General features: G+C 46.2%; 1 protein-coding gene across 2 annotated transcripts in view; it reads right to left on the reverse strand.

Moving 5' to 3' along the window:
- CLIP2 (CAP-Gly domain containing linker protein 2) overlaps positions 1-13330 on the reverse strand; it is a 78337-nt gene that overhangs the window by 32342 nt on the left and 32665 nt on the right. For both annotated transcript variants that reach the window (XM_063402405.1, XM_063402403.1), the window contains exon 3: positions 8884-9422. In XM_063402405.1, the coding sequence (XP_063258475.1) occupies positions 8884-9422 (539 nt within the window). The remainder of the gene's footprint in view (positions 1-8883; positions 9423-13330) is intronic.

Below are 13330 nucleotides of genomic sequence, written 5' to 3' on the forward strand. Positions count from 1 at the left end.
ACATTGTGCCAGGAGTAAAAAGACAATTCAATTTCAGTGTCAGGTACTTGGCAAGTCACTGATTTGAACAGTAGCAGTGAATTCTCTACCTAACCCTCACAGTTAAATGCTGGTCCCTATTCTGATTGATTCGAGTTTATACAAATTTAGCCTCTTAATATTAATGCAATGATTTAATGCCATCCTAATACAATTCTTTAGCTGCAAATTGAACTCAATATAAGTGTAATTAATCTTAATGTCATTCAAAGGAACTTACCATTGCTGGTGTGACCCCTCAATTTTATTTTTATTGAGTTTTAATTCCAGATGTTGAGTCAGATATTTCCTTTACCAAGCCACATGACCCTGACAGAGTCTCATGTAAAAAACCAATGAGCTCCTTCCTCAGTGTGACTGTGGCATCTCCTGCAGGGTCCCACTCCTCCACCCCCACAAAGGACACTCAGTTATGTCCCCATCAGTATTATTTATCTGAGGAAGCTGTTTCCAAGCAAGAGAATACAAAACTACCCCTACTGATCTGATACACATTATTTATGCCAGCACTAAAACTGTGCAGTAAGAGTGCAGGTCGTGCTCCCACCCAGAAGCCCCATGTCAGAGAAGACTCTAAGCCAGATCCAAAACTTCCCATCTTTTGGCAGGCATGCAAACCTCTGATGGATGGAGAGTCCAGAAAATTCACCCATCTCAGACACGCAGATTTGTTCAGCTAATGCTGCTAAAATAAATAATGCTTTGAAGGAGCCAGCCAGCAGGTTGTGCCTGTATATGAAATGGTCTCATCAGAACAGAATGTTTGATTCTATCAGACCCTTCAATAAATCAGAGGTATCACCTTGGGAGAGGATACAAGGCAGCCAAGGAAGTCAGTAATGGCATGGCATAACTGATGGGAGCCCATAGCCATCCCTTCTGCTTGGACAGCACTACCTGTAATCCAGGTGTGAACAGCAGCTGGGCAAGGATGGCTCCTGTGGCAGGGGGATCAGAGGATTTCAACCCAGAACACCCCAGCCTGATGTTGGCATCAGAGCCACTCCAAGTCATGGGCTTCTCTACAGGGAACTTGTCTGCATCTCTCAGCCTGGCCCACTGGTGAAGTCACAGCCACATCCTCAACATGCCCAGTGCCTGGAGTGAGGCAAGGACAAAGTGGAGAGGGCAACCCCTCTCTTTGCTAAAATCTGAGACAGCACAGAGTTAACAAGGCTGCCACCAACCTCAGTTCAGACACGTCACAGCTTTTAGAGTTGACAAGTTTCACTCAAAAATGAACAAAACTCCCAAAGCTTTTCTGAGAAGCCTTTAACAGTTACCTACCGAAACTATTTCTGAGATTATTCAGGCCCAAGAGAATGAGATTTCACCAAATTGAAAGAGTTATTGCTTTTATAGTTGTTTTGGGAAAAACAACAACAACAACAAACAAGCATAAAGCAGCTAAAAAGAGCTCTTTCTGGAAGTTCCAAAAAATGGAAACAATATTGACACAGTGATACTAGATTTTTTGTTATGGAGATTATTTTGACCAGTCAACACTGCAAGTTTCTCCACTTCAGGTAAAAACAGTTATGGTTAAGTTTAAACAACCTTGTGGTAGCCCTTCCTCTGCAGATGGAGTTGAGCAGCCTCTGAGCCACACATCTTGCAGCTCCTGGAACACTCAGCCCCAGACTGAAGGTCTCTGCCCCTTTTTTCATGGCTTTAATCAAAAACCATCTTGCTGACTGGTCCCTTCCCCAGTGAAACATCCCCAGTAGTTTCAAGGGACAGTCTTGGGCTTGACCTTCACAACAGAATGAAGCCAGGGATATTTAGCAGGTCTGTATGTCCTGGTGAGTCAGAGCAGCATGGAAGGACTCCTACACACCTTCCCTGCTAACTGTAGTATCACTGACATCACATTTTACTATGCTTTCCCATCAAAATGACAAAATGGGAGCCAGACTAGTGTCCCAGAGCTGAAAAGACAATGATGCTAATCCTTCCTGACACTGAGCTAACAGATCATTTAAACTATTTACCAAATTAGCAGCAGGACAGATCTCAGTCTCCTGCTGTAACATCCCCTCCAGCCTGTGTTTGCTCTTTGCTCCTCATGGCCCTGCTCACCCCACAGCAGTTTCTTGCTCTAAGCAAGAACCTCTTGGGAGGTGCCCTCACCCTATGGCCTGTGGACATTGCTCTGCTTGCAGTACACTCCAATACTGCTCAGGAAGAGAAAAATAAAATTCTCTCTGCCTTTGAGGCCAACAGGGACTGTCCCTGACCATATCACACAAATTCAGGGCTCAGCAATGGCTGAGGCACCTGCTTGATTACATTTCCATGCAGAAATAACACTGTCCTTTCTGTTTAACGTTCTAATTTACCCATTTAAACTGATTTTCAAAGTGTTTCTACAAGACAGGGCTGCTGACCCGGGGGTGGAGGTGGGAACATAAAGTGCTCAGCACACAGAGGAGCCTCCTCTGCAGAGGCCCTGTCCTGTGCTGGGTCCCAGCAGAGCCATGAGGCTCCTGCTGCTCACCTGTGGAGAGAGGAGGGGAGGAGAAGGGGGAAAAGAGCACACACAGGACACTTGCTTCACACTCTGAGGACCTTCAAGCACTTTTTGTGTGCAGCTTATTCCACTCTGCTACTGGATGATGCCAACAAGAACTGGGTAATCACCTTTACTGGACAACTGCAGCTTGTTCTGGTTTGAGCTGTACCTGCAGGCTCTATCCAGCTGTAAACTGGAGCGACCATCCTTTCCCTTGGGATAAATGGCTGGGTTTATTTCCCCCTCCCCATACTCATCCACCCACTAAAGGATCTTATTTCCACCAAGCTGAGAGAGGCAGGAGCTGTGTTTTCCCATCACACACAGTTCAGCTCTTCCAAGCATTGAAAATCACTGCACAATAACACTTGATTTACAGAGGGTGCTTTTGGCACAGGCTGTGGGTCCAGCTACTACAGATCACCTGAATAATGTCCTGTAAATGCAAGGGGGTAAATGTGTGCACCTATGGGAGATGTGGCCATCACTTAGTGGGGCTGTGTCCCAGCTACAGCCAGGGCCAGTGCTCAGCAGCTGGTGAAAGGTGGAGAACTGGCTTGTGGTCAGGTTTATCTGTAAATACAACTTACCCCCATGTGCCATCAGCAGCTTTATCTGATCAGATAAATACCATGTTCATCTGAGAATGCCAGAACTGGCTTTTAGGGTAAGGGGAGAAAGACAGGCAGCAATTACAGGCCAGCCCTCAGTATGTGAAGCCACAGGAATTTTTATAGTTTCTTTTCATCCCACCACTTATCTTTGTGCCTACCCATCCCCACAGCACAAGTCAGCATTGCACAGCAATGAGTCTGACAGCACTGCTGATGCAAGGCATTTCTGTGCATTTATCCATCAGGCACCAGTGAGAAAATAATATCCTAGGGAGGTGGTGGAGGAGGAAAGCCTGGAATTACAGCATCCCCTCCTGGGGCTGTCTCTGATACCAGGCCTGCCCACGTTAATGACACAGTTTGCTCCACCACAGTCCTCTCACAACTCCTATTTACCCACAGACAAGGCACAGGCAGTGTCTCAGCCCAAAGGAATGGTCAGGAGGGTGTGCATGAAGAGCCTCTAAGGGTTAATGTGGCAGCAGGGCAGGGCAGTTACTTTGGGCTATTTATTTCCCTCTTTGTTTCACTGCACAGAAACAGGATGGTTTAGGTTAGAAGGGATCTTAAAATTAATCTTGTTCCATCCCCTGCCATAGACAAGGACACTTTTCACTACACCAGGGTGCTCCAAGCCCCATCCAACCTTGCCCTGAACACTTCCAGGGATGGGGCAGCCACAGCTCCTCTGGGCACCCTGTGCCAGGGCCTCACCACCCTCACAGGGAACAATATTTCCTAATATTGAATCTAAGCCTACTCTGTCAGTTTGAAGCCATTCCCCCTCACCCTGACACTACACACTCCTGTAAAAAGCCCCTTTCCAGCAGCAATCTCTTACAGAGAGGAAGCAGCTCCAGCCAGGAGTCCTAGATGTTTTCTTGTCTCTTGAATCCTGCAAACAGCTGGAACACTGCACTTCCCATTGCCTGTCACAAACTTCCAAAGGGACAGAGACCCATTGTTCCCACACTGCCATTCTGCTACACTCTCCAGTCATGACACAGCAATTGCTGGTCTTGTGATGGAGCTCTAAGCAGGCAGAGGAACACTAAGAATCCTGCCTTGACAGAAGTACAGAATGGGATCCTTCTTTTCTGCCTGGTTGGCAGTAAGGGAAGATGCCTGGTGATTGTTTGTCTGGAAAAGGCCATGCAGGAATATTGCTGCACCTCTAGGACTCCACAAACTGGGAGAGCTCTAATGGTTAACCAGAAAATAATAAATAAATAAAGGGCAGGAATCCTTCCTTCGTGATACCTTGCACGCCTTTCCAGCAGCAAGGCTTCAGTCTCAGGCACTGAAATAGCTCAGGGACTTGGTGGCAGCAGAGCAGGGAGCTGTCTCTGCCCACAGAGAAGGGCTTAGGCTGCAATTCTCCTGTCCAGGGAGCTTCTCAGGAAATTATTTCTCACTCAGGAGGTTCAATACTTTCTGCAGCTCCGGGCTGGCCGAGCAGGGCTGTGGCAGGGACACGTGGGGGGATGCTGAAGAAAGAACTTGGTTCATTTATTCATGAGTGCTTTCTGTCATCTGCCAGGAGCCAGGGGCTGCTACACGCTGCAGGCAAAAGCAGTTTGCAGCAGGCAGACAGGATGATGAAAGCCACACGCTCAGGGGAAGGCCAGCATCCATTTCCAGCAGCCCAGGCAGGCTCCTCACAGTCCTGGCCAGCATCACCTGAAGTGCTGCTTCACTGTCCCTCCCTGCCAGTGCTGCTGCTCCAGCACTTGTGCCGCCTGTGCAGAACTGCAGGTTCCAGCAAAATCACAAACCTGGAATCCATCCCAAAGGTATCTGGGGCAACAGCCCTTGGCAACTGAACCAGCCACTGGGATATGACCTGCCCCTTAAAAACAGTCTTACTTATTACTCCATTTCAGGGCTGAAGTGCACAATTCCAGTTAGGAAATACAAGCATGGCTGAAGGGCAGAATACCTATTATAAGAGGAATGTTTTTAGTTTAAATTATCTTTTATTTAGGCTGATGTATAATAAAACCACCTACTTGCCCCACTTCTTCAGAAAGCAATGGCATCTAAGGTGGAATGATTTCAGCAGCTAAGAAGGCCTCTCCACAAAGAATGCAAAATACATTTTCTTAGGCAAAAAACCAAGCAGAAATTCCTCCCAGGCAGAAAATGCTCCACTGCTCTGTTTCCATCCCTTCTTTCCCTGCAGAAAGGCAATAAGCCAGCCTCACATTAACAGAACTTCAGCAATTATCCCATTTTGGGAAGCTCCACTATCACTAAAGCAAAGGTTAATTGTCTCACATTTATTTGTCAGACTTCAAGATATGAGTTCTACAAAATTAGGGTGGATTTTTCATCTCTTTAATGCAATTTTTACATCTCTGGGAAAGAGTCTGAGTGCCAAAGGCAAATATTATCTAACTCTTCTAATGGAAAGCTTCTAATGGAAAGCTCAAAGTCACTTTCTGCAACTGCTGGAGAGTCAGAGAGGGTCTTGGAACAAAGTAACTGAAAAGCAAAAATGTCTTCAAGCTATAATGGACTTTAATGAAGTTAAAGAAAGGCAGCATCAGGAAATGGCCAGAGTGCAGAGAGCCAGGTGTCCATCTGGCCAGCCTGGAAGGGTTCCCTGCAACCTCGTGCTCCATCACAAACAATCACTAAAAACACATCCTCCCTCCTTTGAAAAGCCTTTGGTGGATCCCATACATCTAAAAGCCACTCTCAAATAAAAATATACTCTTTCAGAAAAGGAAACACTAAGAGTAATAACAACAACTAAAACTGTACCAATCCATAGAGGATGAACAAAGATTTGCTCATGGAATTTGAGGCAACTCAGGTTAATGCAGAATTATTGTTTATATATTCCAATACCCGTCATGATTAACTGACACCTCCCATAAGTAAAATAAAAGCAGCCAAGCCAAGCAGATGTGAATGAACCATAACAGCAAATTATTTCTTCTTGTTATTATCTGCTCTTTTCCTAGATCTCTGTGGCTGTGTGCAAACAATTCCTGATGTTTCTGCTGAGCATTCCTGCTAGAACCAGTGAGAGACTGAGCTTATTCCAGGCTCACTGTTTTGGACTCTTTATTACACTAACAAGTCATAGCACAAACTTTACCCAGTAATATCTGAGGTGGATAAATTAGCAGGCAGGGAGGGCAGGCTTTTAAGGATGCACCCTCATTAAAAACAAATCAAAACCCCAAACCATTCCCAAAACACAACTCAACAGAAGCCCAGGGCAGAGATGCTCCCAGGTTATATTCTGTGGCTATGCCAAAATTCTCTCTGTGCAGGCCCCACTGAGGTGAGCAGAGTGTTCAGGGAACAGGTCCTGGCTCAGAGAACTTATGGTCAGGAGAAGAAAGGGGTGAAACAAGTCTGGAGAACATCATTCCATTGCTTGCCTGGTTCAGGAGGAACAGAGGCAGGTCTAGCATAGATTTTGTATTTTGCAGTTTGCCTTCCATGACTGCTGCCTCTAAAACCCAAGGTCTCACCTGAACACTCCCCCCATTCCCTGCAAGAGGTGAAGGAGAAAATGGGAGCAAATAAACTCACGAGCAGAGTCCAGATGCTCAGGTTCATTTTTCCCCATGTGTGGCTGCTGTAACCAACACGAAGCACCAGTGCTCGTGCAAACAGGGAACAGTGCTGCCACCTCTCCCTGCCCACCCTGTCCCGGGACTGCAGGGACAGCAGCAGCTTTGCTGCCAGCTGGGATGAGAGGCTGACTCTACTGAAATCAGGAAACTCACAGAGCCTCGAGCAAGTGTCAGCTCCTCTGCACATTCTGGGGAAAATCTGAGAAAATAAAACTCTCTCAACTCTACAAACCTGCATATGCACACTAGGTTTACTAAGCATCATCCAGTGAGCACAAGCAGAGGCAATCTTCATTTTCCTTCCTCTGAAAATAACCAACTTTACACTGTTTATATTTTATGTAACAAAAATAAAAACTCCTGGGCAACCCAACACTAGTCCCAAAAGGACATTTGAGACTGGTCTAACAGTGCCTGCACACACTCCTGATTCACATGTCCAGTCTGTCTGCCCTCCCCACAACCACTGCTGCTGCTGCAGCCAGGTGCAACACTGCATGGGGAACTTTAAATGGGATTCAGATTTTCCAGGATGTGCAAAGACTGAGCCCTCTGCAACCTGTCCTGGCTGTTGGTCAGAGTCAGTTTTACCTTTCAGATCCAGAGATACCACTGGGGATACAGTCACAACAGATCTGTGCTCAAATGCTTGGCTTTCCAATATTTGATATCACACTGTGTATTTGTTTGGGGCAAATTTGGGAAGCAACCTCCAAATGGAGGTTCACACACACTAACAAAACTCAACTCTCTTACAGAGCTGCAGGACAGAACTCCTCCTGTCTTTGATATCATTCTTTGCCTTCTCCATCTCCTTTGCTAGGACACAAATGATGACAAACTAGGTGGCAAACTTCTAGTACGCATTCCTAGTACAAGTGTGGCATTTTGGCCTAGTCATCAGGTAGTTTATTCCAAATAATCAAAATAACAACAGAAATCAGATGTGGAGAACTCATCCATCACAACAGTGATCTCTTCCAAAGTCCTGCCATCTTCTAAAGATTACTAGAAGTTCCTTTCTGTACAGGAAAGGAGTTTGTGTCACATCTGACATAACGAAACTGAACCACCAGAAAGAGTGACCAGCAGGAGAGATTCTTGCAAGTCCTTTCAGACTATGTACAGCCACACCCTACAAGACACTGCTGCAAATTCCATGACAGCCCAAACAATACACTTTGTTACCGAGTATCACCAGATTAGAACATAACAAAAGATTTTGCTTCTATTTCCCTCCTATTTCAGTTGTTCTCTCTCTGAAGTCTTTCTACAGTTCTGGACTTGTCCAATACAGGAAGCACTTTGGAACATGTTCTGCACCAATGTGAAAGAGAGACATGCCATGTTATTTGAGAAGATGCAGCACCCCAAATAACAGTGAAATGTTTGATGCCTATTTGGCTAGGTGTAGGAGAGTCAGGGACAGTCACGAGAGATCTCTGGAGTCTGGGCAGCTCTTGAAACATGCAGTTTATTGCACAGGGTCCTGAGTACAAGAGCTCTGCCTAAAGCTGCCAGCCACAGCTAGAAGCGTGCCCAAGAGAGCTCAGTTCCTGTTACCATACATTATATCTCTTTCTGTGCTGAATATTCCAATTTACACCATCCAACCAGTACAAGATACAAATCCTACAGAAGTTACATACAGCCTATAAGAATCACTACATTAACGTACTGTGTTACATTTTAAACCCTAAAAGCTACTTTCCAGATCCTTTTTGTCCTCCCTGCCACACTGGCAGGGTCCCTCCGACCTCTGGACCTTTGGCAGAGGTTAATTTGCTGAGGGTATTGTTCAATCCAGAGGGATTCTCCTTCAGCTGGCCAAACCATTATTTTGCTGTTGTACAGCAACTAACGGCTTGGCATCCTACATCTCAAAGTTTGCTTTCATTTCTATTTCACTCATAGGTTTCATACCCTCAAAATCTTTTGCCAAGCAATCAGATTTATAAGGCTTTCCTGGTTCATCTTCCCCCACAGCTAGGCATCTCCCGAAACCACGCTTCATCCCACACCTCACCCTGTCCTCCTTTTGTCTTGCCCTGAAGCTGTCCAGGAACCCTCATCAGGGGGACAAATCCTTGTCCTTGGCCATTCCAGGGGGACACACCCAACTCACCAGCACGCGGTCTCCAAGGCGCAAGTCCTTCTCCCCCTTCTTGACGGACCCGCTGTCCGACAGGTTCGACCCGGACTCGTTGCCTGTTTTCATGGCGCTGTTGAGGACGCTCTCCCGCAGCGGGATCACGCGGCTGGACAGCGGTGGCGTGGCTGTCCCCGAGTGCAGGGACAAGTTCTGGGCTGTCAGCGAGTCCACGGAGGGCGCGTCGCTCCCCGAGCCCTCGGCCACCGGCTGCCGCGTCAGCTTGGACGGCCGCGTGAAAATCCCCTGCAGCGGCTGGCACTCGAAGTAGCGCACCCCTCCAACAGAGCCGTCATTCTTACCCACAGGGTCATCCAGCACAACCCCTGCCCACTGGCCCGGGGCAAACTGCGTCTCCCCGAGGTACTGGATCACTCCTGGCTTCACTCCGTTCACCCACACGCGCTCGCCCACCACGAAGTCTCCCAGGAAGTCATCGCCCACCTCGGCAACCTTCGAGCCCGACTTCTCGGCGCTGCTGGCGGACGTGGTGCCCTGCTTGTGTAAAGGTGAGCCTGTGGATCAAGGAAAAAGAGGGTTTGGTGTAAGGAGAAACCTTAGAAGGAAGGCATAAACGCCAAGAACAGGCATTTACAGAAAGGAAACATCTGAGACAACAAGTTAGATTGCAGGTTACGCCCTGTGAGGATCAAACCTGAGTGAGCTCTTACTTACACACCTTCCTCAGATGGAAAGCAATTGCACAGAATCTCCAACTGCTGCCCAGTTTCTGCAGGTCTCACACAGAACATAAAGAAATGACCCCATGTCTTCATCCCCTTTATAACACCTCATCCCCCTCAAAGCCCCAGAGGGGCTGTATTGGTGTGGAGATGCTCAGAAGCAAAGGAGTGGTGGTAAATGCTTAAGCACCAAAGAGAGCCCAATGAACTGCTGCTTTGCAGAAAGAAGCCAAAGTCATCCTTTCACCCCCAAAATTAAATCAAAATATAGATATATATATATAAAATACGTGAGGCACTGATGTTTTAGCATCTGGCAGTATGAGAACCCCACTGAGTGTCCCACCAATGGCACTAACAGCTCCTTGTGGACACATCAGCCTCCACAAATGCCCCATTGTGCCCTTTGCTGGAGCAAATGCAGCAGCAGGCAGACACCTGGGGTACATTCAATATAAACAGAAGTATCTACAGACCTTCATGCACAGCCTTCCAGGGCCACAGAGAGTGCATGGAACTCAGTGTAACTGGCAATAAAGAGTGCCCTTTTCCCAGCATCAGCCTTCCAGCAATTCTCTGCTGCCTGGGGAAGGAGAACTGCAGGTGATGCTGGTATTCACTGTTCTGCTCACACTCTCTCAGTTGAGTCTTGATCAGCCAAACTCTCCATAATACAAAAGGGGACCCTTAAACAGGTGACAGGTGCCTGAATGGGAACAGAGTCAACCCAGCAAATGAGTCAGCAGTGACCCAACTCTTGCTGAACCCATTGTCAAACTGCCCTATCACAAACTTTGGGCTTTCAGCCTGGGCCCCAGGCAACAAATGACATGTGGACTTCATTAAAACTCTCTGAGGGTTAAAGGGGGAGGTTGAGTAAAGCCCTAAAAGAAACCACAACAGAAACTGAGGAATAAGCTTGCAAAATAAGATCCAGCAAGTCACACACCATGGACCTTCAGGCATCCTCAGCTCTCATGAGCCCTGAGGTCTCAGGTGTGGCTCTCCCACACAGCTGGTGTAGGGGGTGTTTGTAGACTTGGTCCTGTGCACAAATCCTGTTCTCAATGGAAGTTCCCTGCACTCTTTAGCCAAACTTTCTGCTGAAGTTTCTGGGTGCCAGCAACCAGAAAAATCTAAAGCAAATCCAGGAAAAAAGTTTTTATTTGCTACCAGAGAAGGCTGACAGAGGACACCCTGAGCAGCTGCAGAGACAAGTCAAACTTGAATGCTTATGTGTAATGAACTGTGAAACTTGTTCAGGCTCAGCCATCACTGTGGCTCAGTCCACAACACTTCTACAGCCCTTTCACAAGTAATGGGCCTGACAGATCAGGCTCAGCTCCTAGAAAGAGTGAAAAACACAAAGGCTCTCAAAGCAAGATACTTCAAAGCTTTATTAGAGGTCTAGCAAAGAGGAAAGAAAAGAGAACCAGGGCAATAGCATGAAGAACTTAGTTTCTGCTAAGTCATGTGTATTATGAGGGATCAGTCTTGACACTTTGGTTCTTGTTAGACTCAAGAGTCAAAACTTGACAAATTTCTACAGTCACCAGTTTGGGGCCCCTGGAAGCAGTACCTCTGCCTGGTCTGAACCTTCTCTGAACAAGAAGAGAGCAGCAATTCAGGTGTGTTTGTACCAACTCCTCTCGTGAACAGAAGTATCTCCAGCCAGCTCACTGGGCTCAGTGGGCTGGAGCTGGAACTCTTGAGAAATCAGCCAAAGGGGACATGCACAACATAACACACAGGGAATGTTCAACAAAATCCCATGATGGGCACAGGAAGGACAGCAAATACTGTCCCCAGATGTGTCAACACTGTCCCCAGCTGAAAGTGGTGGTGGTAACAGAGACCATGGAGCTCCCAGCAGAGCTCAGTCAGCTCCCAGGAAGAAACTTCTCCTGGCTTCTGGACCCTGCCTTGGAAGTTTCCTCAACCTCATGTGTTCATCAAGAAGTTTTGGGGGCTTTGGGGCAATTTCTGGCATTCAAACTAGTGTCACTCTCAATTTTGCAGGACAGTACATCAAGATGAGCTCCATCAGACAGATAGCATTACATCCAAGAAACAGTTTCACCTTAAAAAATTAAAACCCAGAGACAATAAGGATTCTTAGAGCTTTTGATCTTTACAAAAGACTTTAAATAAAAAGAAGTGTGAAGGAAACAGGGCTCTATCCATCTGAACTATAAAAACAATCACAGGCAGAAAATAATGCCACTATTGTCATTTCAATGCTCAATAGCACAAGACAGTGAAGCAGACAGATTAGGAAGTTACATTTTAAAATGACTCTAGGTTAAATAACCGAAGCTGGCTACAGGGGTTTATCACCAACAAGGTCTGTGATAGGTAGGAGAATAATTTAAATTAAAAACACAACCTACAGCCTGGTTTCATGCTTGGCAGAGCACCCTAACACACAAAGATCATGCCATGACATGTTTGTGCACACATATGCACCGTGTCAAGGACAGCCAAACTCAACCAAGTGCAGGGAACTATAAGCACATCACATTTGGGGGACTCTGCTACTATATTGAGAAGAGATCAAACTGGTTTTATAGTTGTACTGGAGCCTGAGTTTGAGCATAGTTCTTGATTTTGGGTGTTAGTTAATGGTCAAGATACAGGTCACACTAACTCTCACAAGCACCTCTGCAATGTGGCTGGGATAAGCAAACCCTTCAGCAGCAAAGCTCAAGCAAAGAAAGGCAGGAAGGCTGCCCAGGGCTGAACAAACAATGCAGCAGGATTTAAAATTGCCTTTAGAATCACCGTATTTCACTGCAAGAGCAAACACCTTCAAAACTGACTTGGACCAGAAAAAAAAATAAAGAACACTTCATTGGATTCCTGGTGTAACACTGTCTTCCCCCAAAAGCCAAAATTTTAGTGGAACTTTACACACTCTTGTTCATTTTAGGTGCCTGCCTGATAGGCAGGCATGCTGAACTACAGTAATTACATCTCAGGGAAACAATCTCATTCCAGGCTCCTGAGCAGGGCAGGCAGAAGCATCATTATTCTTGAGCATGAGGTGAATTATTCAAAAGTACAGGATGTAAATAAGGAACTGCCTGAAGGTTCACTGTATTATGGCCACAATGTAGAAACTTGTGTTTTACATGGCTTTCATTACCCACATATGAAATAATAACCACAGAGCAGCTGATGGGCTTTTGTGCAGCAGGTTTTCAGAGAAGCCAAGAGTAACCACGATCAAGTTGAACTCATTTCTCTTGGCTTTTACTAACCCATGGTCAGACAGCATCCAGAGTAGTCCAAGCACACTTAGCTCTGATCCTCCCAGGTAGGTATCTGGTCACCAGCCTCTCAGAAGGCAAATGGTAGCAATGAGTAACTTGATTTCAAAGCCACAAGTACCTTAGGATAGCCCAAAGGTGAGAGCAGCTGATGGCACTGCCCTCAGAGACCTGACACTGGCATTGCCACTCTGCTGTCACCCTGGTTTTGAAGACTTTTCTAAGCCTTCTGTAATGTTCTTCATATTAGAGTCAGAAATTTCACCTTATCACACTTTCTACTATAAACACTGGCCATGTTTTGCTAACTGTCTTTCATTGTTTACATATTTCTAGGTGGGAGGAAAAAAGTAATTAACAGTTAGCTTAACCAATGTGGATTGAGAGGTAGAATTCCATCCTCCAATCCACGAGCACCATAAGAAATGTATATAACTGAGTTTTGTAAATAAACTCGCCCCTTTTTTCCTG

The sequence above is a fragment of the Prinia subflava genome, chromosome 8 (assembly GCF_021018805.1).
Source record: "Prinia subflava isolate CZ2003 ecotype Zambia chromosome 8, Cam_Psub_1.2, whole genome shotgun sequence".
NCBI lineage: Eukaryota > Metazoa > Chordata > Aves > Passeriformes > Cisticolidae > Prinia > Prinia subflava.